The following is a 23352-nucleotide window of genomic DNA, read 5'->3' as shown; positions in this document are numbered from 1 at the left end:
TTTTGGTTCAATTATGAATTATTTCTTTTGGTTTTCTAATCATAAATTATAAAATCAAATTATATTTCAAGTTTTGAAATATCAAACTTTATTTCAAATTATATTTCTAGTTTTGAATTAACAAACTTAATTTCAAATTATATTTCTAGTTTTAATTATCAAACTTTATTTCAAATTATATTTCTAGTTTTGAATTATCAAACTTTATTTCAAATAATATATCTAGTTTTGAATTATCAAACTTTATTTCAAATTATATTCCGGTTTTAAATTATCAAACTTAATTTCAAATTATATTTCTAGTTTTAATTATCAAACTTAATTTCAAATTATATTTCTAGTTTTGAATTATCAAACTTTATTTCAAATTATATTTCTAGTTTTAATTATCAATTTTAATTTCAAATTATATTTCTAGTTTTGAATTAACAAACTTTATTTCAAATTATATTTCTAGTTTTGAATTAACAAACTTTATTTCAAATTATATTTCTAGTTTTGAATTAACAAACTTTATTTCAAATTTGATGTTTTCTGATCAAACTTTGGCTCACGGTTAAATAAAAACAATTCTAATTATACAGTTTATGTACACTAGCTGTACATCGTACATCTACACTTTTAAAATCTTACCTTCCCAACCCCTTTCGGTAGCTAGACAATTAAACAATTATGCAAATTTAATCATGCTAAATTAACTTTTAGCAAGAATTGTTCTAGGACTGTTTTTATCATTACAGAATTAAGACGAGACAAGTCTGTCAAGTCTGTTCTATACACAAACAAATTCTTAGGTTTCATTTATGTTGGAATTCATAACTAAAACACAGTTTATGATTATAAAGTCGTCGTCGTCTATTAATTGAGATTGAATGATATTCTATAAAAAAATATATATTTTCTGCAAACAAATAATCCTCTTGTAGAGGGAAAAAGAATTTTGTGTTGATTTCAGTTTATTTCATTTTATATTTTCACATGTGTTAAATCAATATTATAGAAAATATTAAAATTAATAAGAAACCGGAATTAAATTCATTTTCAATTCAGTACATTCTTCTATTTATTGACTTACCATAAAATATATCTGAAATATGTTCCACAAAATATATCAAAATATATCATATATTGTAATAACATATTTTATCACATTTAACTGATGATATTGTCTTATTATCTATGCAACTAAATAAATAATATTATATTAATTGACTTTTTATTGAGTAGGTAGTTTAGAAAACTTACAGTCACTAAAATAGAAAAATGCAATTTCAGATTTTGGAAATAATAAATGAAGTCAAATAAAATTAAATTTAAAATTCGAATTTGTTGCAAAAAAAGTGAGAGTAAAATATTGATTTTGGTGAAAACGCAATTTTGAAACGCCTTTGCAACTATGAAATCTATTGTTCTTCATTTTTCATTCGCAATCTTTTTTTTGTTACTTGTTTAAAGTTTCAATTGTTTTTTATTAATCATCTTGAAGAAAAGAAAAATCATGGCTTAGAGAAATAACATAGTATAAATAATATATTCAATTCTTGGTTTTGGAAAACATTATTATTTGCTATTTCTCTAAAGAAATGACTTTCTCATTTCTTGCTGTAGAAACAAAGGAGAAATTATCAGAATTGAACAATTTTTCAAGCCAGGAAACAGCCTTATATCCTACAGTATTGGTCAGATTCAGGGTTCTTTCAAGGATACGTTGTGAAATTCCTATTTAAATGAAGGGCTTCTCTTATCGAAAAATAGGCGATAAAAACTAATGTTTAACAAAAAATCTATAACGTAAAGGAATTTAGTTTTTGCCACAAACTCTGATTTTATAATCACTATATCTTTGGAGTCAAATGTTGTAGACCTTAGATATTTCAAACTATGAATTCTGTTAAATCAAATAATCTGAGTTTGAAATATCAAAGATTTACACCATCGGGTTCCAAAGATATTGAGGTTTAAATATTTGATTTTGTTCCAAAGACTCAATTCCTTTCTAAATCAAAAATAAGATATATTAAGATTGCTGTGTAATTGTTACATTTGTTGTTCTGTAGTTGTTACATTTTTTTTCCTGATATTGAAGTAGGTTGTTGCCTTGTAATTGTTACATTTGTTGTTTTTGATATTGAAGTAGGTTGTTGCTGTGTAATTGTTACATTTGTTGTTCCTGATACTGAAGTAGGTTGTTGCCGTGTAATTGTTACATTTGTTTTTCCTGATATTGAAGTAGGTTGTTGCCGTGTAGTTGTTACATTTGTTGTTCCTGATATTGAAGTAGGTTGTTGCCGTGTAATTGTTACATTTGTTTTTCCTGATATTGAAGTAGGTTGTTGCCGTGTAATTGTTACATTTGTTGTTCCAGATATTGAAGTAGGTAGTTGCCGTGTAATTGTTACATTTTTTGTTGCTGATGTTGAAGTAGGTTGTTGCCGTGTAATTGTTACATTACCGTACCGTTCTTAATATTTCCTCTAGAGTGAGATTTAATGGTTCCTTCAGACATTAACGAGCTAAAGATAGGAAAAGTCTTCCTTAATATAAAGTCTAAAATTTTAATTCTAAGATATTCCAATATCTGTTAATTTTGAGATAGTCCACAATATCTGTTAATTCTGAGAAAGTCCACAATATCTGTTAATTCTGAGATAGTCCAATATCTGTTAATTCTGAGATAGTCTACAATATCTGTTAATTTTGAGATAGTCCAATTACTGTTAATTCTGAGATAGTCCAATATCTGTTTATTCTGAGATAATCCAATATCTGTTAATTCTGAGATAGTCCTATATCTGTTAATTCTGAGATAGTCCTATATCTGTTAATTCTGAGATAGTTCAATATCTGTTAATTCTGAGATAGTCCTATATCTGTTAATTCTGAGATAGTCTACAATATCTGTTAATTCTGAGATAGTCCAATATCTGTTAATTCTGAGATAGTCCTATATCCGTTAATTCTGAGATAGTCCTATATCTGTTAATTCTTAGATTAGTCCAATATTTCTTTATTCTATTGATTTTCTTTTCTATTCTAAGTTTTAGCTACAGGTATATAAAAATTTACATTTTTGAAAATGTATAAATAAACATGTGTCATATGGTGATGTTTGTCAAAAAAACGTACATTTTCTCGACATCGTTTACCCTTCTGAAACCTACCAGCATCTTAACTTTTAAAATTAGCAGTACGTCTTATGTTTTGCAGTGAGCTGGCATGACAGTAATGGAAAATGTATTGAACGACCCCTTTTAGGGTTGAAAATACAAGATATCAATATAAATCTATGTTGAAACTTGAAACTTGAACTTGAAAGGGCCAAATATTAAAGATTTTGTTGTTTAAAGATTCCAGGTAAAGTTTACAGGCGGCAGATGTTGCCTGGGGATGTTTTTCATTCTAAATTCTTCTCTCCTTTCATGTTTAATCAGATGTTGAATTAATTTGTTAGTTTAGGATTATAGAACCTAGATCCTAGAACCACGCAGTCTAGAGAAAAAGATAAATTTTCTCCAGGTTTAAAAGTACACTTGTCAAATAAGACACGAAAACAGATGAAGGGAGCCAAGAAAAAGAATTCCGTTCAGTCGTCTCTGAATTCTAAGCCTTTGTATAGGGTGTCCCATGAATCATGACAGTTGATGAATAGTGAATATACTACAGGGTGTCCCATAAGCATGGGAATTGAGAGACGACTTGAATATCGTCTTTGATTTCCGATAATTGAAATGACAGAAAGTACATAAAAAAGATTAAAAGTCTAATGAGCTTTTCAAATTGAGGTCTATCTTCTTTGTATCCTTGAAATTGGCGGAGATAGTAAACATTTGAACAGTTTTGTTGAGTTTTAATAAACTGGAATCTGGACCAATTTCATAATAATTCCGTCAATTTTGCAGGGAAAAAATGGTAGACCACATTTTGGAAATCCTGGGATCCCAGTAGTTTTCTGTATAAAATGTTTTAATTGTGATACAACAAAATGATATAATCCCGAATGGAACAAAGACGAAACAGAAGTCCCTGAAGACCCTGTATATTAGATATTGATGACTTTTTTTGTGTTTTTTTTCGTTAAAAAAAATCTTTCACTCAAATATATTTAACTTTAAATAGTATAACTGCCATGTGATATTTTGTAATTTTTATATCTGGTATCAAAGAATTTAGCAATTCATGGAAGAAGAAATATTCAAAACTATTCACCAACTGTCATGTTTCGTGGGACACCCTGTAGGTAATAGCTGTAACAGCTGTACATCATGAGACCTTGGAATTTTCTTAGTTAATGAGTTCTACGAATCACAGATCTATAATCCATTTCTAATTCTAAAATACTATTAAAGGTTATATATATCCCTTAGAGTTGAAGGACTGGAGAAAAGAGAATCCGAACCTTGTTGATAGTTTCCGTGCTTTTTCTAGGTATGGAGAACCAGGTTCAACCTTCTCACCTAGAACCTTAAAAGGACATTCAGAATGGTACCTTTAATTTCTTTATCTAAGCATCAATGAGAAAGATATTGTAGTTGTTCAATCTTAAAACGTTTTTATTCCTTGTCTTTGCCGCATAAATCCGCAAGTCACTTGTGAAGAGAACCAACAGTTAACACATTTCAATTTTAAGACTGAAATATTTGTAACTGAATGCTCAGACGAAGGAATAAAGGGACAGACCTGCTATGCAAGGTAGTTAAACTGAGTATGCAGTGTTGTGGAAAGCTTCTTTAGGGTTCATTTGAGACATATTAAACTTTTTAAAGATCTGTAAATCCTGAGTTTAAGCGCAAATTCAACGTTCAAAACTCCTACTTTGAGGGTGGATACGTTTTCAGAATTGTTTTTTTAAATTATTAAATAACGACGACAAAAAATGTAAACAAAACTCTACAGTAAACTTATTAGTTGTTTAGGAACCGGTTGAGAAAATAAGAATTAATCTTATCATCGAAAATAAGTAATCTTCTTCAAATATTAGTTTATATTTTCTCATTATTCTGGTTTCTCATTATTCACAAAGATTTTGTGCAGATTTTCTAGAATTTTTATTGAAAGACGACATTTGAAGAATTTGAAGAAATCTGCGAATAAATTCAACGAAAATAAGAAATTCAAAATAATGATGAAAACTAAATAATTGATTCTAGCATTGATTTATTGGCAAATTTCTGTTGACAAATATGTTCCCAACCATCTAATAAGATTACTGTATGATTTTTACTTTATTTTTTGGCGTCGTTATTTAGTAATTTTAAAAAACCGATTCTGAAAACGTATCCATCCCCAAAGTAGGAGTTTTGAACGTCGAATTGGCGCTCAAACTCAGGATTTACAGATTTTATAGTTTATATGTCTCAAATGAATCCTAAAGAAGCTTTCTACAACACTGCATACTCAGTTCAACTACCTTCCATAGCCGGTCTGTCCCTTTAATTGGTTGGTACCCTTGTAAATCGGGAGTTCAACTTTTTGAATGGAAGGTCTCTTTTACCAATGAGTTTAAAATATGCTCCAGTGGTACCAGAATAACTGTGAAGTAGGAAGACGGCATTTCGACAAATTTACGAGCATTGGATATTGTTGAAAGCAAAAGGTTAAGTTATTAGTTTGAAATTGCTTTGTTTTTTTACTCATTGTACTATTTAAGAATCATAATTGTCTAACAGTCGTTCATCTATTCTACTGTTTCATAAGTCTCCCTGTATCTTCAGTGGAACTAATTGAAGGTTTGACCAATTATCAAACTACTATCATACTGCTTTACCCATGCAAAGGATGAGACTTTAAAAAATATCTCATTTTAGTATAAATTAAATCTTCAGATCAGAATACACAATAAACTTGGGACTTTGTTATCAATTATCTTATTTTAATGCAATATGAACTGTGAAGAGGAACAAGAACAACTGTGAATTTTCTCATTTTACTAAGTACAGTGTACAGTATGCAATCAAAACATAAACAAACAAATTCTCAACTCTAGCAGACGAATCATGCCGATGATTTCAGCTTTCCTAGTGAAAGCATCACCACACTAAAAACATAATCCACAAAGATGATCTCAAATTGCCACTTAAATCTCATGTTTTCTGGGACACCCTGTGTGTCAAGCTTAGTCAATACACATTACACACCCCAGTCTAGGAGTTGGATTATCCGTGCCAGTACAATACGTACTGCATAATGTATTTACATTCAGTCGTACTGTCCAGTCAGACTACCCAGAAAGAGTCAACCCAGAACATTTATGTAACAAATTTAGCCTGGCAAGATCTCAGTCTACAGACTCATTCTTTATAGGTAAACTGGGTAAACTGAAAATTAATGCAAGAATTATAGGAGCTAGAAATTCTGCAAAAATGTTTTAACAACAAAGAACAAAAACATTATTGATAATGAATTTTCTGATCTCATCACAAAGACTGAAAGCTCAAAGAAGCTGTATTTTTATCTATTTTATCAATTTTGTTAAAAGATGTAATATGCAAAGAAATTGAAGACGAAAGACTGAAAAAGTAATTCAAGAATGTTTAAACTTTAAAGATATTAATACCTCAGCTATCCTAATCATTTCATAAACCTCGAGATATGTTGAAGGAAGAGATGTTAAAATGTCGTCTTTGATCTGCAGAGAAAGATTGAGCTTTGTTTTAGCCGCTTCTAAAGCTTTTCTTACATTCCACCTGGAAGTAGATTTATGTCGACAGAATGAAATTTAATTTTTTTTAAATCTACAGGTAATCTTTAAACCATTGACTGATCTAGGATGACAGACTTATCCTTAATTATCTACAGTAACCTTTAAACCTTTGACTGATCTAGGATGAAGGACTTATCCTTAATTATCTACAGTAACCATTAAACCTTTGACTGATCTAAGATGAAGGAATTATCCTTAATTATCTACAGTAACCTTTAAACCTTTGACTGATCTAGGTTGACGGACTCCCTTAATTATCTACAGTAACCATTAAACCTTTGACTGATCTAGGATGACGGACTTATCCTTAATTATCTACAGTTACCTTTAAACCTTTGACTGATCTAGGATGACGGACTCCCTTAATTATCACAGTAAGAAATAGAATATTCTGGAATATCTTAGGAATATGCGTTACGTTAGCTGTTTAAACACCATTCTAGAGATAAACACATAAATTTCTCTGTCCTCGTTGATCAGTCAACATTTTAAAGGTTTAAAATCAGGCATTCCCCTCAATGCACGGAAGGTGACTTGAAATTAGACTTATAGTCCAGTTAATACTTACCTTTCCATGTATTTAGGAACTAATGAGTGCTGAATCATTATCATTTTCCTTTAAAATATGATAAGTTTAGTTTTTAAAATATAAGTATGATGTTAATTAATTAAAAGTACTAAAGAAATATGAATTGTTAAACTGTTGCCACTTTTAGATTATTTAAATACTAATGAATAACATATATATATATATATATATATATATATATATATAGATCAAAGCTGCGTGTCCTTTTGTCAAGTACTGAAACAGAGGCAGACTTCACATAAATGTAGCAAGGCTTTTTGTCCAGTACTAAAAAATAAGGGATTTCAACATTTAAAGTGATGAGGCTTATTGATAATTACTATGAAAAATTAAAAAGGCTTAATTTATGTAGTTAAAAAACGAGGTGCAGGCTTTCTGTCCAATATCATTGCGGAGTCACCATCTATGTGGTGAGCCTTTTTGTCAATTATTTTTATTTAATTTTATTTTTGTATTAAAACATTGAAGTTGACTCTTCCTAGATTTAAAGAAATTGACAAAAAGTCTCGCCTCATTTAAAGTTATCGACAAAAAGCCTCGCCTCGGTTTTTAGAAACTGGCAAAAAGCCTCACCTCTATTTTTAGAAATTGATAATGCCTTGTCACATACATTGAAGTTGACTCCACCTCGATTAATGGAAATTGGAAATTGCCACGCACGCCACATTGATGTTGACTTCGCTTTTGTTTTTAAAAATTGACAAAAAACTTGCCTCGTTATAATGTAGTTGATTAAAAGCCTCGCCACATTGAAATTGACTTCACCTCTGTTTTTTGCAATTGAAAAAAAGCCTCCCCTCGTATTTAAGTAATTGACATAAGTCTTAAAGTTGACTCCACCTTGATTTTTAAAAATTGACAAAAAGCCTCGCCTCCTCAGTAAAAACAAGGTACTAATGCAAGGAAAGTTAATTGCGGTCGCGTATACTCTGCGTACATATTGAAACCAGTTCTCTCTGGGCGGAATTTGTAAACACGAATAGATGCATCAGTGTTCGTTTAGTATCCGAGGAGGTTAAATTTTGATAATTTTGATAATTCACATAATAGTTTCCCATGACCAGAATATTTTATAGATTATTTTTGTTAAGATGGATTCCATGTCAGGCTGTGACATCCGTCTTGTGTTTACTTTTCCGCCCAAAGACAGTACACTCCAGTACAAAAAATGTGTACATCTTTGAAATAACTTTCCTTGCATTAGTACCTTGAGTAAAAATATTGACGATTAAAGGTTTGAATGTCCTTTATTGTACTCTATTGTAGTGTCTAGCTGTGTAATCTATACTGACCTGTATTTATCATCTTCTTCTAAAAGCTGGTTTGGTAAACTGCATATTTTACAACTGCATGTAAAACTCCAGCGTTGGAGAAGATCCTAAAATTTGTTAAACTATAATTTGATATCGGCTGGGAATTTATAAACGAGCGGAGAGAGATCAGGGGCGGATACATTGAGGGGCGGAAAAACCTTCCCACCCCCCTGAGATTTCAGAATAGCTCTCAAAAGCACTTAAGGAAAAGAAAACCTAGTGCAAAACAGAAAAGTAAAATAAAATCGCATGCGGCGCGTCTTTTGGTTCCTTATCTTTGATTTTTTTGTTCCGAAAAAAATCTAGCACCCCCCTTACTTAATTCCTGTATCCGCCCCTGAGAGAGATGTTTGAACTTGGTTAAAGTAATGGTTAAAGTAATAAGGTGTTGAATCTAGCGAAGTTAAAAACACTGAGCCTCAAACCCCAATTAGAGGTTATAAATCAACAAGTTTTGTTTCAACCAATGATTTATCAACTATCTATCACAAAAAGAAGTTGAACTACTTCTCTCACATTTAACATTTTTCCGTTACCCTTCATTACACTTTTCTATTCTGTCAAAAAGTGGCTTCTAGTTTAGATTGTACAGTACATGCCTGTAGTAGGATAACCTGTATAGATTACCTGCCTATAGTAGAATAACCTGTAGAGATTACCTGCCTATAGTAGAATGGTCATTAGAGATTACCTGCCTATAGTATAATAACCTGTAGAGATTACCTGCCTATATTAGAATGGTCTTTAGAGATTACCTGCCTATAGTAGAATGGTCTTTAGAGATTACCTGTCTATATTGGAATGGTCATTAGAGATTACCTGCCTATAGTAGAATAACCTGTAGAGATTACCTGCCTATAGTAGAATGGCATTTAGAGATTACCTGCCTATAGTAGAATGGTCATTAGAGATTACCTGTCTATAGTAGAATGNAAGAGTACCTGCCTAGAGAGGAATGATCACTAGAGTTTACCTGCCTAAGGTGGAATGATCTCTAAAGATTACCTGTCTAGAGTGGAATGATGTCTAGAGTTTACCTGCCTAGAGAGGAATGATCTCTGGAGTTTACCTGCCCAGAGAGGAATGATCTCTAGAGTTTACCTGCCTAGAGTTGAATGAACTATACAATTTACCTGCCTAGAGAGGAATGATCACTAGAGTTTACCTGCCTAAGGTGGAATGATCTCTAAAGATTACCTGCCTAGAGTGGAATGATGTCTAGAGTTTACCTGCCTAGAGAGGAATGATCTCTAGAGTTTACCTGCCTAGAGAGGAATGATCTCTAGAGTTTACCTGTCTAGAGAGAAATGATCTCTAGAGTTTACCTGCCTAGAGAGGAATGATCTCTAGAGTTTACCTGCCTAGAGTTGAATGAACAATATAATTTACCTGGCTATAGAGGAATGATCTCTAGAGTTTACCTGCCTAGAGTGGAATGATCACTAAAGTTTACCTGCTTAGAGTTGAATGATCTCTAGAGATTATACCTGCCTCCTGGAATGATCTCTAGAGATTACCTGCCTCCTGGAATGATCTCTAAACGAAGCCTCCCATGAATCTATATAGTTTGCTTCAAGTTCAGAACCTTTCTTGATTTCTTTTAAAGCTCGAACCTCCTAGAACATATACAACGATGTAAAAAGTCCAAGTTTTTCAAAGCTAAAAACACTGAGATAAAAAACTATGGAATAGGAAGACGACTGTTAGACTTAAGTTATGATTTTAAAGAAAACAATGAAATTAAACACAACAATTTTATTTAAAGGGACTGTACACGTAATATAAAGAGACGCTAAAGTGATTTCTAGTGAATCTTTTGGTCATGTCTGATTTATGACGGAACACTTTAAAAAATATATTCTCCTGAAAAAAACATCAAAATAAATCCTACAAACAGATAAAAAGAAATAGAAAAACAAATCACACTAAAAAAAAATTCTTCACAAATGTTGTCAATTTAAGATCTCATAAGGTCTCTATTTAACTGTTTTAAATTATATGTGTTCTACATGTTATAAAAATATAACCAAACACGTACAATTATTCTACTTCAGAGCAACTAATATAACCAAACACGTGCAATTATTCTACATACTTCAGAGCAACTAAAGACGATTTATATTGTATCTCAGGTTTCCAAGGTTAGATTCAAGGCTAGGAGAAACGTGAATTGTTCCAAAAAACTCAAATTCGAAAAAAAAAGTTTGGATTGGTTCCCTAAACCAAAGAATGATACTTTAATAACGATCAGAACCTTTTTTTTAATAATTTACTAAATGATTGGCAAAGGAAAGAAACAAGTTAACAGTTGCAAACAGCCCAGGTTGCAAGAAAATAAAAATAAAATAACTCGCGTACAGTCGTCTCTGTAGAATCTCATTCTTTGTTGGTTCTGGTAGCCATGTAGTTTTGGTGAATCAATTTAAAAAGAAGAATGTTTAAGTCTCCTTTTTTTGGACACTCGCGTTTTGTAAAAATGTACATTTTTAACAAGTTGGTTTCACTTTACAGTCCAAGGGGAGCTTAAACAACAAAAAAGGAAATTTTTAAGAGAAAAAAAAAATTTCAGTGACAATTAATTTTTTCTTGAAATTCCATGCTTTATTGATCTAATTTGATTATCATTTTGATTGAATATATCTTTTATCAGACCCACTACTTTAGACGGCCTTAAATTAGAAACTTCGCTAAGGATTTTGAAACTGATCTAAATCTAAAAATATGACCTAATATCTGTGAAAAATAACTGCTCTAAATAACTAAAAATTAGCTATTAGCTAGTATGAGGGGCGCGATACTCCCTGAATTGGTATTGGTCTAGAACTAAGGTTTCCTGACATATAGACTCGATATTTAAAGGTTATGAGTAGAGAATGGCATATATTTAGTTTCCATTTATTAATTCAATAAAAGTTAAACTTTGAATTAAGAAAACCTTTCAGAATATATATTTCACAGATTACAGAGATAAAACAAGACTATTCTCCACTAAACCCCGCTATTTTTTTGGTCATAATACTCCAGATCACTGCAGTACGCACATAAAGTATAAGCTTAGTGTGAGAGAGGTATGGTTTGGTTCATAAAAAGTAGACAGAGTACCGAGGCATAAATCAACGATTAACTCTCTGGTCCAATCTAACGTAACGTGACTTTATGGGAATATGCTCGAGCTCCGTCACGTTAAATTTGGCATTCAAAATCCACCAAAGAAATCCCAATGGACTTTTCATGCTGTCTTAAAACAGAAAGCCCAACAAAACAAATATACACAATATATGTGAAAACTATGTTTAAAGGGTAAATTTCGGTTTGTATGTGATCTGTTATTCATAAGTTTCCAGTGGGTCTACCTTAGAAAGCGGGCTATTAGGACCGTATCCCCATACCACGTTCGGTGAACAGGAGTGGTTAATTCTAAAAAATAATTCGGTGAACAGGCGTGGTTTATTCTAAACAAACTGTTCGGTGAACAGGAATAGTTTATTCTAAACTAACAGTTCGGTGAACAGGAATAGTTATTCTAAACAAACAGTTCGGTGAAAAGTAGTTTATTCTAAACAAACAGTTCGGTGAACAGTAGTTTATTCTAAACAAACAGTTTTTCATTTTCAAAGAAATTCTCACTTCTCTCTGAGCTAAAGGTTGTTCAATGGCATAGTTTAGTTTGTGATAAAACCACAATAACTCTTTAATGGCTTCATCTCAATATGTACCAGTACAGTACAGTACAGTACAGTACAGTACAGTACAGTACAGTACAGTACAGTACAGTACAGTACAGTACAGTACAGTACAGTACAGTATACCCAAAATTCTATGTTTATTTTGGTGATTGACAATATCTAACGCTATTTCCTATTTCAAGTTGTTTAAAACTTTACCTAGGAATAGTAAGATAAAGAGCAGCAGATTTCTCACTATTAACATCTATTGCATTGCTGAAGAAAATACGCGCTAGTTTTCTTTCCTCTTCTCCTTCTCTATTCTCATCATGTAAACTCAGAATCTTTTTCTGAAACAAAATACAGTGAGACCCAAATAGATATCAAGTACAATAAATGGCAAGGTAGAATTTGTACTCTCCCAGTACGTTTGTATTCTTACGTCACAAGAGTCAACAGTTTTATGTGTCCGACAAAATTATCAAACATAGTGATAATAAAGTGCTTATCTTTAATTTTGAGATATTTTTTTCTGTTTTTACACTTTTATATTTAATCTTAGAAAATATGTCAACTAATGGGAGAAAATGTTCTCTTCCTTGTTATATTTGACACTTGTGAGTTGTGTAAAATTGGTCCATTTCTCTGATGCCACCTTTTGTACTTGATAATCTATTTGGTAAGACCTATAAAAGTGTAAAATAGGAAGTCGACTGTTAGACACAAGTTATGGTTTTAAATGAACATGGTGCACAGCTATTACTCATTTTACTTAATCATTTTCAAAATGAGTTCTAATTATCTGTCGGATTTCTCCTTTGATTCTGAAATCTATTAATTTGTAAGATAAATGTCTTTAATTTTAAAAGTTCTTGATATAAATATTTTGTTTCTTTTCGTCAATATTTAGTTTTAGATTTATTAAGCAAATTTGATTTATTGATATATGTAAACCAGTGTTTATGATTATCCCTGTCGTGTAGGTACAGGGTTACCCACAAAGAATGAGACTGTAAAGACGACTTGAAACTCTTCACATGTGACGATCCTAAGGTTCAGTTAAATCTTCTGTTTGAATGTGGTATTTAAATGACTAAATTAATTATTTGGTAAAGAAAGATAGAAGTTTATAATTTATTTTGTGAACCTGGACGTTTTTACTCAATTTCTGAAACTGTATCTCCAGGTTTCTTGATGTTCTATCCTTCTCATTCTTACTTAATATCAATACAGGCATCTCAGACAATATCAATTCTCCCTGAAATACATTGGTTAGACAAGGTCAATTCTCCCTGAAATACATTGGTTATACAAGATTAATTCTTCCTGAAATACATTGGTTAGAAAATATCAATTTTCCCTGAAATACATTGGTTGGACAAGATCAATTCTTCCTGAAATACATTGGTTAGACAATATCAATTCTCCCTGAAATACATTGGTTGGACAAGATCAATTCTCCCTGAAATACATTGGTTATACAAGATTAATTCTTCCTGAAATACATTGGTTAGAAAATATCAATTCTCCCTGAAATACATTGGTTGGACAAGATTAATTCTTCCTGAAATATATTGCTTAGACAAGATCAATTCTCCCTGAAATATTATGGTTAGACAAGATCAATTCTCCCAGAAATACATGGGTTAGACAAGATCAATTCCTCTGAATTATATTGGTTAGACATGATCAATTCTCCCTGAAATATTTTGGTAAGACAAGATCAATTCTCCTTGAAATATTTTGGTTGGACAAGATCAATTCTTCCTGATATATATTGGTTAGACATGATCAATTCTCCCTGAAATATATTGATTAGACAAGATCAATTCTCTTAAAATATTTTGGTTGGACAAGATCAATTCTCCCTGAAAAATATTGGTTAGACAAGATCAATTCTCCTTGAAATATTTTGGTTAGACAAAATTAATTTTCCCTGAAATACATTGGTTAGACAAGATCAATTCCTCATGAAATACATTGGTTAGACAAGATCAATTCTCTCTGAAATACATTGGTTAGACAAGATCAATTCTTCATGAAATATATTGGTTAGACAAGATCAATACTCCCTGAAATACATTGGTTAGACAAGATAAATTCTCCCTGAAATACATTGGTTAGACAAGATCAATTCTCTCTGAAATACATTGGTTAGACAAGATCAATTCTTCATGAAATACATTGGTTAGACATGATCAATACTCCCTGAAATACATTGGTTAGACAAGATCAAATCTCCCTGAATTACATTGGTTGGACAAGATCAATTCTGCTTGAAATATATTGGTTGGAAAAGATCAATTCTCCTTGAAATACATTGGTTAGACAAGATCAATACTCCCTGAAATACATTGGTTTGACAAGATCAATTCTCCCTGAAATATATTGGTTAGACAAGATCAATTCTCCCTGAAATATATTGGTTAGACAAGATCAATTCTCCCTGAAATATAATGGTTAGACAAGATCAATTCTCCCTGAAATATATGGTTAGACAAGATCAATTCTCCCTGAAATATATTGGTTAGACAAGATCAATTCTCCCTGAAATACATTGAAAGTATCCAGGTTTGAATTAAACATTTAAGTATCCAGGTTTGAATTAAACATTTAATTATCCAGGTATGAATTAAACATTTAAGTATCCAGGTTTGAATTAAATATTTAGGTATCCAGGTTTGAATTAAATATTTAATTATCCAGGTATGAATTAAACATTTAATTATCCAGGTATGAATTAAACATTTAAGTATCCAGGTTTGGGTTAAAAACTAGAACCTGAAAGTTTTGGCTGGATTAGGTAGAACTAAATTAATAAGTTTAAATGCGGGTGAAAAATGAAGTTCAACACCTAATTAGTTTGAATTTAGTTTAAACCAGTCTTTTATACCTTATCTTCTATACATTTACTTTGCTTGTCTGTCTGTTTGTTTGTTTTTGTATCTCAAAAAACCTCAAAACGGCTGAACCTTTCGGGCCTAAATTTTGTATGTGACCCAAGGGAAGGTTTATGAACGATCAAAATTTCAAACTTAGCCTCCAACAAAGTTCGGTTGTCATTTAATCTGAAAATCCACGGGTTTTTTTTAAATTCGCGACTTTTTTGTTTGTTTTTGTTTTACAAAGTATACAAAGAGAAAATGTTCATAATTAAAATAGAAGGCCCTTGAATTTATTTGGAATATCTTTATTTAATAAATTATGTGAAAACCGTTTGAAATATTCACAGTGTAGAGACTGGTACGATCCAAATCAATTTCTAATCAAATGAATTTTTTATATGAACTTGATTAACCTCCATATTTACTGACGTAGGAAATAAACATTCTTTACATTCTTTACACTTTTAGTTTACTCATACGAATCTACTTTCTACAGGCCAGGTTAAAATCTTGAATCACCGACTGAAGGTTGAAGATGAGTAGTTCATTCATTAATTCAGTCACTCATGATGTAAATCTTCAATATACCTATGATCTTGCAAAAGTCATGGTCATGGTTCTACGACGTGTGGTTGCAAAGATAAAAGATTAATAAATTAGATTTTATTCGAAAGAATCAGTTGTATAAATATTTTCTAGGCTTCAACAAATCTCTACGTTTTACTAATGTTGAAAACCCCAGTATTTGTTGAGTTTGAGATTAAATTTAGGACTAATCTATCAATCTATTAATCTATAAATCTATTAATCTATAATCTATTAATCTATTAATCTATTAATCTATTAATTTATCAACCTATGTACTAATTAAATCTAAATGGTTCACATTATTCAAAATTACCCCTCTTTGTACTGTCAGCAAATTAAACCTAGACAACTTAATTGAAACCTAATTAAAACTAGACAACTTAATTTAAATCTAATTAAAACTAGACAACTTAATTTAAACCTAATTAAAACTAGACAACTTAATTTAAACCTAATTAAAACTAGACAACTTAATTTAAACCTAATTTATTTTTAACAAATATTTTATTTTGAACTCCATTATGTACATTTTATACAGATAAAGGGATTGCTTTGCATTTTCGGAAGTCTAGAGGGTGCCTTATCCTTTGTTAATGGTTTTTTTAAATATTTCACTTTTTGTCAAGATTTCTCGGATTTTCTGCTTTTATTGCCGCTGACCGTGGCCATTTGTTCCCCCCAAACCATTCCTTTGAGTTTTTACATTTCTATGTCTATGTACATAATCTACATCACTATTATGTACATCTATGTACATAATCTACATCACTATTATGTACATCTATGTACATAATCTACATCACTATTATGTATATCTATGTACATAATCTACATCACTATTATGTACATCTATGTACATAATCTACATCACTATTATGTACATCTATGTACATAATCTAGATCACTATTATGTACATCTATGTACATAATCTACATCACTATTATGTACATCTATGTACATAATCTACATCACTATTATGTACATCTATGTACATTCCTTCACTATTTATTGGCTTGGAAATATATACAATTAGTTATCTTTTTATTCAATTTTGATATATATTTGATATTTATCATCAGGTCGAAATATTTGCAATTTATAGTAACAAATTCTAGTAACCTATATATTAGTGCAGTTTGGAACTCTAACTTTATTATTAAAGAAACATAAGACGATAACAAAATCAAACTATTCAGAACTTTTTTGTTGTGAAACTCAGGATTAAGTATTGATCTCTATCATTTGCAGATCTATGGATTAATTGAATTCCCTGATTTTCAATTTTCCGTGGGGATCGTACCCTGCATCCAGGGATAACTAAAAAGAAGGGATCGAGAATTTATCCTCAATTAAAAGTGTCCACATCTGATGTCGAGCTCAAAGCGCTCAAGATTAACAATTCTTAATTGTTCTGCAATTTTTCTAGTTTAAAAGTATTTGTAAAACCATGAAATAAATTTAGATACACTAGGCTTACAGTATCTTCTATTTCAATTGTGAACATTATCTCATTGTATACATTAAAAAATAATAAAAAAAACTTTCGGGGATTTTATAAAATAATTCCCTGGATGCTCAAAATTAAATGACAATTGAATTTCTTTGGAGACTAATTTTTTTTATTTTGAGGTCCCACACAACGTTTGGACCCGTTCAGTTCAGCCGTTTTGACGTTCATTGGACACAGACAAATAAACGAACACCCAAGCAAAGTATATAAATAGATTAATGTTTCTCTGCCTAGTCTTGTAGTACCTAAATAAACATGAATATCTAAACAATCAATTTCAAACGATTAATGTTGATTGTTGAATAATGACAAATTAGATTTTTTTTCTGTGTTTCGAAAAAAATATTTACCTCCTTTATATTTCTTGTTGCTACCAATCCGTATCCCTTATTCTCAATCTAAACAACTATATTTATTTATCTGTATCTGTATCTGTATCTTTATCTGTATCTGTAGCTATATCTGTATCTGTATCTGTATCTGTATCTGTATCTGTATCTGTATCTGTATCTGTATCTGTATCTGTATCTGTATCTGTATCTGTATCTGTATCTGTCACAGAAAATATAATCATTTGTTTACTAGCCGTCACAGAAAATAAACATTTTTATTCGATTAAAACGAAGACCGTGGGCTTTTTCAGCAATTTATTCTCAGCTTCAAATTTCTCCGTCGTCGATGATTAAGCAAAAATTAAAAGGGTTGTGAATTGTACATGTCACTGTAAATGTAGGGGTCACTTTATAAATGTAGGGGTCACTTTATAAATTTAGGGGTCACTTTATAAAGGTAGGGGTCACTTTATAAATGTAGGGATCACTTTATAAATGTAGAGATCACTTTATAAATGTAGGGGTCACTTTATAAATGTAGGGGTAACTTTATAAATGTAGGGATCATTTTTTAAATGTAGGGGTCACTTTATAAATTACTTCTACAGTCTATTTCATCAAAGATCCCAACCTATGTATACCTGGATCCCAACCTATGTATACCTGAACTTGTAGAACTGGTCTGCAGCTTGTCTTATGTTCCTTCCAATGCTCTTTCTGGCAGTTCTGAGAGCAGTAGTGCTCTAACCCGCACCTGGAGCAGCTAAGAAACTCTCCGGACTTGAACATTATACATCATTAAATACAACAAAATAAATAATTTGGTTTTTATTAAATCATTATCAAGAAAAATTAAAGTGTGTTTAATGTTGATGTCTATAGGTTTTGTATAAATAATGGTTTTAATATTGAAAATTAGGTTTGGAAATACAAAAAGATATAAATATTGTAAACATAAATTTTATTTGAGCCAAAAATAATTTTTAACCAAAACCTTAAAATGTAGACTGAATCTTAATTTTAAATGTTATTTTGTTATTACATTTTTTAATTGAGATTTGTAAATTTCTAATTGTAAATTATATGGACCAGTAATACAATTTTAGAATATATGTAATATTTCTTCAAATTTAAACTGATTTGAATCTTAAATTGTAGTTCATAAAACTTTGATGCAAAGTTTAAACTTTAAGTTTATTTAATTGCAACCTCCATATTTTAAGATTGTGATTTTAATTTTCAACTATAACTATGTATAGATAATTGTAACTTTATTTTAATTATCGTTAAAAAAATTAGGTTTTTGTCCCCAACTGTTTATTAAATCCCTATATCTCTGAACAAAAAGTCTTAGTTTGAAAAAACAAAGGTTTACATTACACCATCAAGATATAGGGATAAGAAAACGTGTTTTTTTGGCAAAAACTCATAAAGCTGTGTATTTGTAATATAACTTGAAGTGTACAATTTATTGCCTTAAAATTTGTAGCTTAAAGTTAGATTAAAAATTACAATTTTATTGTTTATTTATTTAATAGAAAATATAAATATTACAAAGCTGAACTCCAAGTATCGGAATGTGAATTAATTATTAAAGTTGTAATATAGGGACAACTAGGGTAGAGGGGGTCTAGAGGGGGGAGTTGGGGGATATATGGGACAATGTAATTAGGAGGGAGGGAGGGGTTTGCTAAATCTGAAGGGTAGTGTTATTTATAATGCATGGATAAATATTAAAGAACCTGACATGGCAATAATTCAAATTGATTATTTGGAAAATGAGGTCAGAGCTCAGAACAATAGAAAGGTATTTTTTACAATTTTACAGTATTTGTATTATATATTGCATTTGGATGATGTAGCATGTGTCTAAAGGATTAGTCACCTGTAGGAAAATAAACGTTTAAGAAAAAGGATATATTGTTTTTTAATATTTTGGTTTAGTCGCCTATTTTTAACAGAAATACACACAAATATTAACATTTTATCGTTGTTTTGTTTTCTGATCCAGACAATAGCTAGGTGTTTGACAGTAGGCAGACTCTAGATGAGACAATCAGAGAGACTGGTTCTTGGCGATACTTTTAGATCATTAAACTTATTTTAAGGGGTTTCAGCTTCGCCAGGAATGAAGATAGTTGAAATTAAAGCTTCATAAATGGCTAAATTCCTAATCCAGAAGAAAGGGTTATACACATCGAGATATTAGTAATAGAGGGGGCATCTGGAATTTTAGACTTCTTGTTGTACAGCCACTGTACACAATGACCCGATCAGAAATTCTACCTGGGGGGATCATAATTCGTAGATCAGTGTTTTAAGACATTATTGTTTGAAAGTGAAGACTACAATATTCAAGCAAAGAAAACAAGCTCATATGATTTTTGCATAAAAATGAGACATGACAAATAGAGAAAAAAATAAAATCCTTCTCCTTAACCCTATCTCTGCTGGGGTACTTGAGAACCAAAATATGCTGGGGGGGGGGGTCAATTTGACCGGTAACCGGCAAAAAAGTCCTAAAATTTCACACTGTAAAAGTCCTGTGGAAAAAAGTCCTTTTATTAAAAAGTCTCCAGAAATAAAGTCCTACCAATTCGAGACTTTATTTTCTAGGACTTTCTTTCTGGCTCCAGTATGATTTTATACAAAAAAGTCCTCTAACAAGTAAAAATGCATGATTCACAATTCTAGGTTTTTCTTTTCCTCGGATTTATTTTCTTCAGGACTTTTTTTCCTGGGATCTTATTTCCTGAGACTTTATTGGCAGCCCCTCATACTATTTTAGGAAAAAAAGTCCCAGGAATCCAAAACACCGGACTTTATTTCCACTGACAATTTTTCCAAGGACTTGATAAAATTCGGACTTTTTTTCCAAAGTTTTTATTTCCAGGTTTTTTTCCAGAAACTTTTTTTCCTGGGACTTTCTTACATAGATTCAATTTGACCCCCCCCCCCCCCCTAAATCCCATGTTTCATGTATAAATATGACAAATGATACATCGTTGTTTACACAATTTTTGACACTACAATATCTCATTGTTGAAAAATATTAAAATTAACTGTTCACTCAATACCGTACAAATAGATGTACTTAGGATTAAACCCACTGTACTCTATGATACCAACTCAGTCATAAGGTAACATTTTTCGACAAATTTCACTGTACAGTATAAACCTAGCCAGGCAAAATTAGGAGAGTTATGCCCTGGTTATACATCAACTTTTCAGAACAGGGTTGATTGAATTTTTACTTTTTTAGCCCTGGACAAAATATTCAAAAGATTCTGGCGTCAGTTTAAATTCAGGGAGTAATTGGTAAAATCCTATAAATGTAATTTTTGCATCAGTACCTTGCAGTATTTAGTTCAAAATTGCCGGTCAGGACATAATGCCGTTTTATTTCGAGTTTTGTTTGGGAGAAATGTTTTCAAATATTTTCTAAATATATATATATACTTTGCTTGTCTGTCTGTCTGTTTGTCTGTTTGTATCCAATAAACGTCAGAACGGCTGAACCGATCAGGCCCACATTTTGTGTGGGACCTCGCATGACACTAGGAAGTGTATGCCTTATGGATACTCAGAATTGAAAAAGGTTGTATCCAAAGGTTTTTGATCTTGTGAAATTTAAAAAAATTAAAAATATTTGAAATCCGCAAACTATCGTTTGTTAGTGTTTTATGCTGCATAAAGAGTAGATGCTCACAATTAAAAGTTAAAAAGAAGATGGGCGCGAAGCGTCCTAAAAGCCTAATATCTTTATAATAAAATTGAGTCTTTGTCACAAACTCAATTAAATGTTCTAATCTTTAACAATCTTTAATCTTTGCAAACTGATGGTGTAAACCTTTGTAATTTCAAACTTATTTAGTTTGACTAACTCATAGTTTGAAATAGATTAGGTCTACTACAGAAGGTTTACAAATATATAGGGAGAAGAAAACCAGAGTTTGTGGCAAAGACTCAATTCCTTTATAAAGAAAGATATATAGAAAATATTTGAAAACATTTCCATCAGACAACGCAAAGTTTTCTTTACCTTTTGACATTTCCCGCACTTTTTCATATCGAGGATTACAATTGCTTCTAGAAAAATATTATACAAGGATTTCCCTGTGTTATGCAAGTATTGTTTGCACAGCCTTACTATTCCTTTACCACATATAATAGATGATTAGACAAGGAAAGTAACTTTCCTAAAAATTTCCCCCCTCTCCGTGCGTTGAGTAATATGTATCTCCCGACACCCTGGTTTTTAACAAATCAAAGAAAAATTGTTTTAAACCAATATTTTAAACAAGAAAATTTTTTAATTATATAAATCTGTTATTTAAAAGTAATAGGGAAAAGTTACAAAAGCTTGAATGTGAGAGAAAGGGTTAAAACATTGTTATATAAGTATTTGTATCGGGTTTAGGCTTGTGCTACAAGAAAGGACGGTAAGGAAGTTAGAAAGATAGATTGTGTAATATTTTTAAATTTTGTATTTATCTATTATGTATACATCTTACGTGAAACTTATCTAGACAGAGATGCAATATTACTAGTGGTACGACTTACTGATCTCGTAGCTCTCTAGTTTTGACTTTGGGCATGGGAAAAAGAATTTTGTGTTGTTACATATTAAACAAATGTATGTTTATGTAAATTTTTAAGAAATATTATCTTAATTAAAGGGATTGTAAAGGAAAAATGAAAGAAGGTATAGGTTGAAACCTGAGAATATCAGGAGCTGATTGAGACCTATAAGAGTTCTATCTGATGTTCTTGTCTCGAGAAATTGATGTAAAACTGTGTCAAAATTATGCCGGAACGTACATATGTAAGATTTTGTATAAGATTCGTAATATTAAACAGATCATATTCAACAAATACGCAACCAATCTGAGAACGACGATATCCCAGAGAAGCCTGAAAAATTCAGGTGTGTCTCCCGTCTGTATCAAGTGACCAGTATACTGCACTGTCATTGGAAGGAGTTCTGGTCACGTGATACTGATACGGATGTATATCTCACATACATACGTTTTGGTATAATTTTGAAACAGTTTTACGTCAATTTCTCGAGACAGGAACATCACATAGATGTCTTATATGCAAAGATCAACTCCTGAGATTCTCAGGTTTCAACCTATACCCCCTTTCATTTTTCCTTTACTGTCCTTTTAATAAGAATTTGAGTATTTTTTTTTAACTTGTTTAATGATATAACTTTGTCGCCTAGGCCTGAATTGGGTAAATAAAGGAGACACTCAATTGGAGTAACCGGTTGACGCGGTCGGACTTTAGGCTAAATTTACTTTTACTGAAGGGTCAGAGGTGCGTGTACTATTTACTTTAGTTTGACGTGCCATACGTCTAAAGATATTAAATTGTATGACTATGTTCCTTGAATATTGAATATATTAGAAAGCCTGATGAACAAAGCTAAACCAATGCAGTATTATTTGGTCAGTATTAGACATGCTTGGTGCACTTTCAGTTCTAGGCTTTAATATTTTACAACCGTTCAAAATATTTTCAATTATAGTTTTAAACTGTTTTACATTTCTGTCAATATTTTAACAGAACTCTTATTTCTTTGTGGTAGGGGCAGGAGGGCAACACATTATAATAGGAGGTTTAAGATAAAACTGCCAATTTTTTCCATTTATGACCATTTTCGGCTTTATCTAGCTAAATTCCAGTATAGCACTCTTTATGAAATCAATGATATTTTTTTATTTTCAATGTTAATGGAGTATAGATGAGATCAGAAGATTATTT

The 23352-nt window shown here is 31.2% G+C and overlaps 1 protein-coding gene across 1 annotated transcript; it reads right to left on the bottom strand.

The window, feature by feature from the left end:
* Positions 1–4332: 4332 nt before the first annotated feature.
* LOC111697770 (N-lysine methyltransferase SMYD2) lies at positions 4333–21862 on the bottom strand. The gene is made up of 11 exons (XM_023467889.1): positions 21626–21862; positions 18247–18363; positions 17602–17649; positions 13415–13525; positions 12487–12617; positions 11956–12019; positions 10120–10218; positions 8582–8667; positions 7269–7316; positions 6554–6683; positions 4333–4461 (listed from the first exon to the last, which is right to left on the bottom strand). The coding sequence occupies exons 1-11, from the start codon at positions 21650–21652 to the stop codon at positions 4348–4350; spliced, it is 975 nt and encodes a 324-aa protein (XP_023323657.1). The 5' UTR covers positions 21653–21862; the 3' UTR covers positions 4333–4347.
* Positions 21863–23352: the final 1490 nt, after the last annotated feature.

The sequence above is a fragment of the Eurytemora carolleeae genome, unplaced genomic scaffold (assembly GCF_000591075.1).
Source record: "Eurytemora carolleeae unplaced genomic scaffold, Eaff_2.0 scaffold305, whole genome shotgun sequence".
Classification (NCBI taxonomy): Eukaryota; Metazoa; Arthropoda; class Copepoda; order Calanoida; family Temoridae; genus Eurytemora; species Eurytemora carolleeae.
This window is presented reverse-complemented; position numbering and strand designations above follow the sequence as displayed.

Excerpts from the sequence above, each read along its gene's own strand:
- LOC111697770 (XM_023467889.1), bottom strand. The coding sequence starts at position 21,652 with ATGAAAAAGTGCGGGAAATGTCAAAAG. Across the intron at positions 6,684-7,268 it reads GTTCCTAAATACATGGAAAG|GTGGAATGTAAGAAAAGCTT; the intron begins GTAAGTATTAAC and ends ATCTACTTCCAG. Across the intron at positions 4,462-6,553 it reads AAATGATTAGGATAGCTGAG|GTTCTAGGTGAGAAGGTTGA; the intron begins GTATTAATATCT and ends TGTCCTTTTAAG.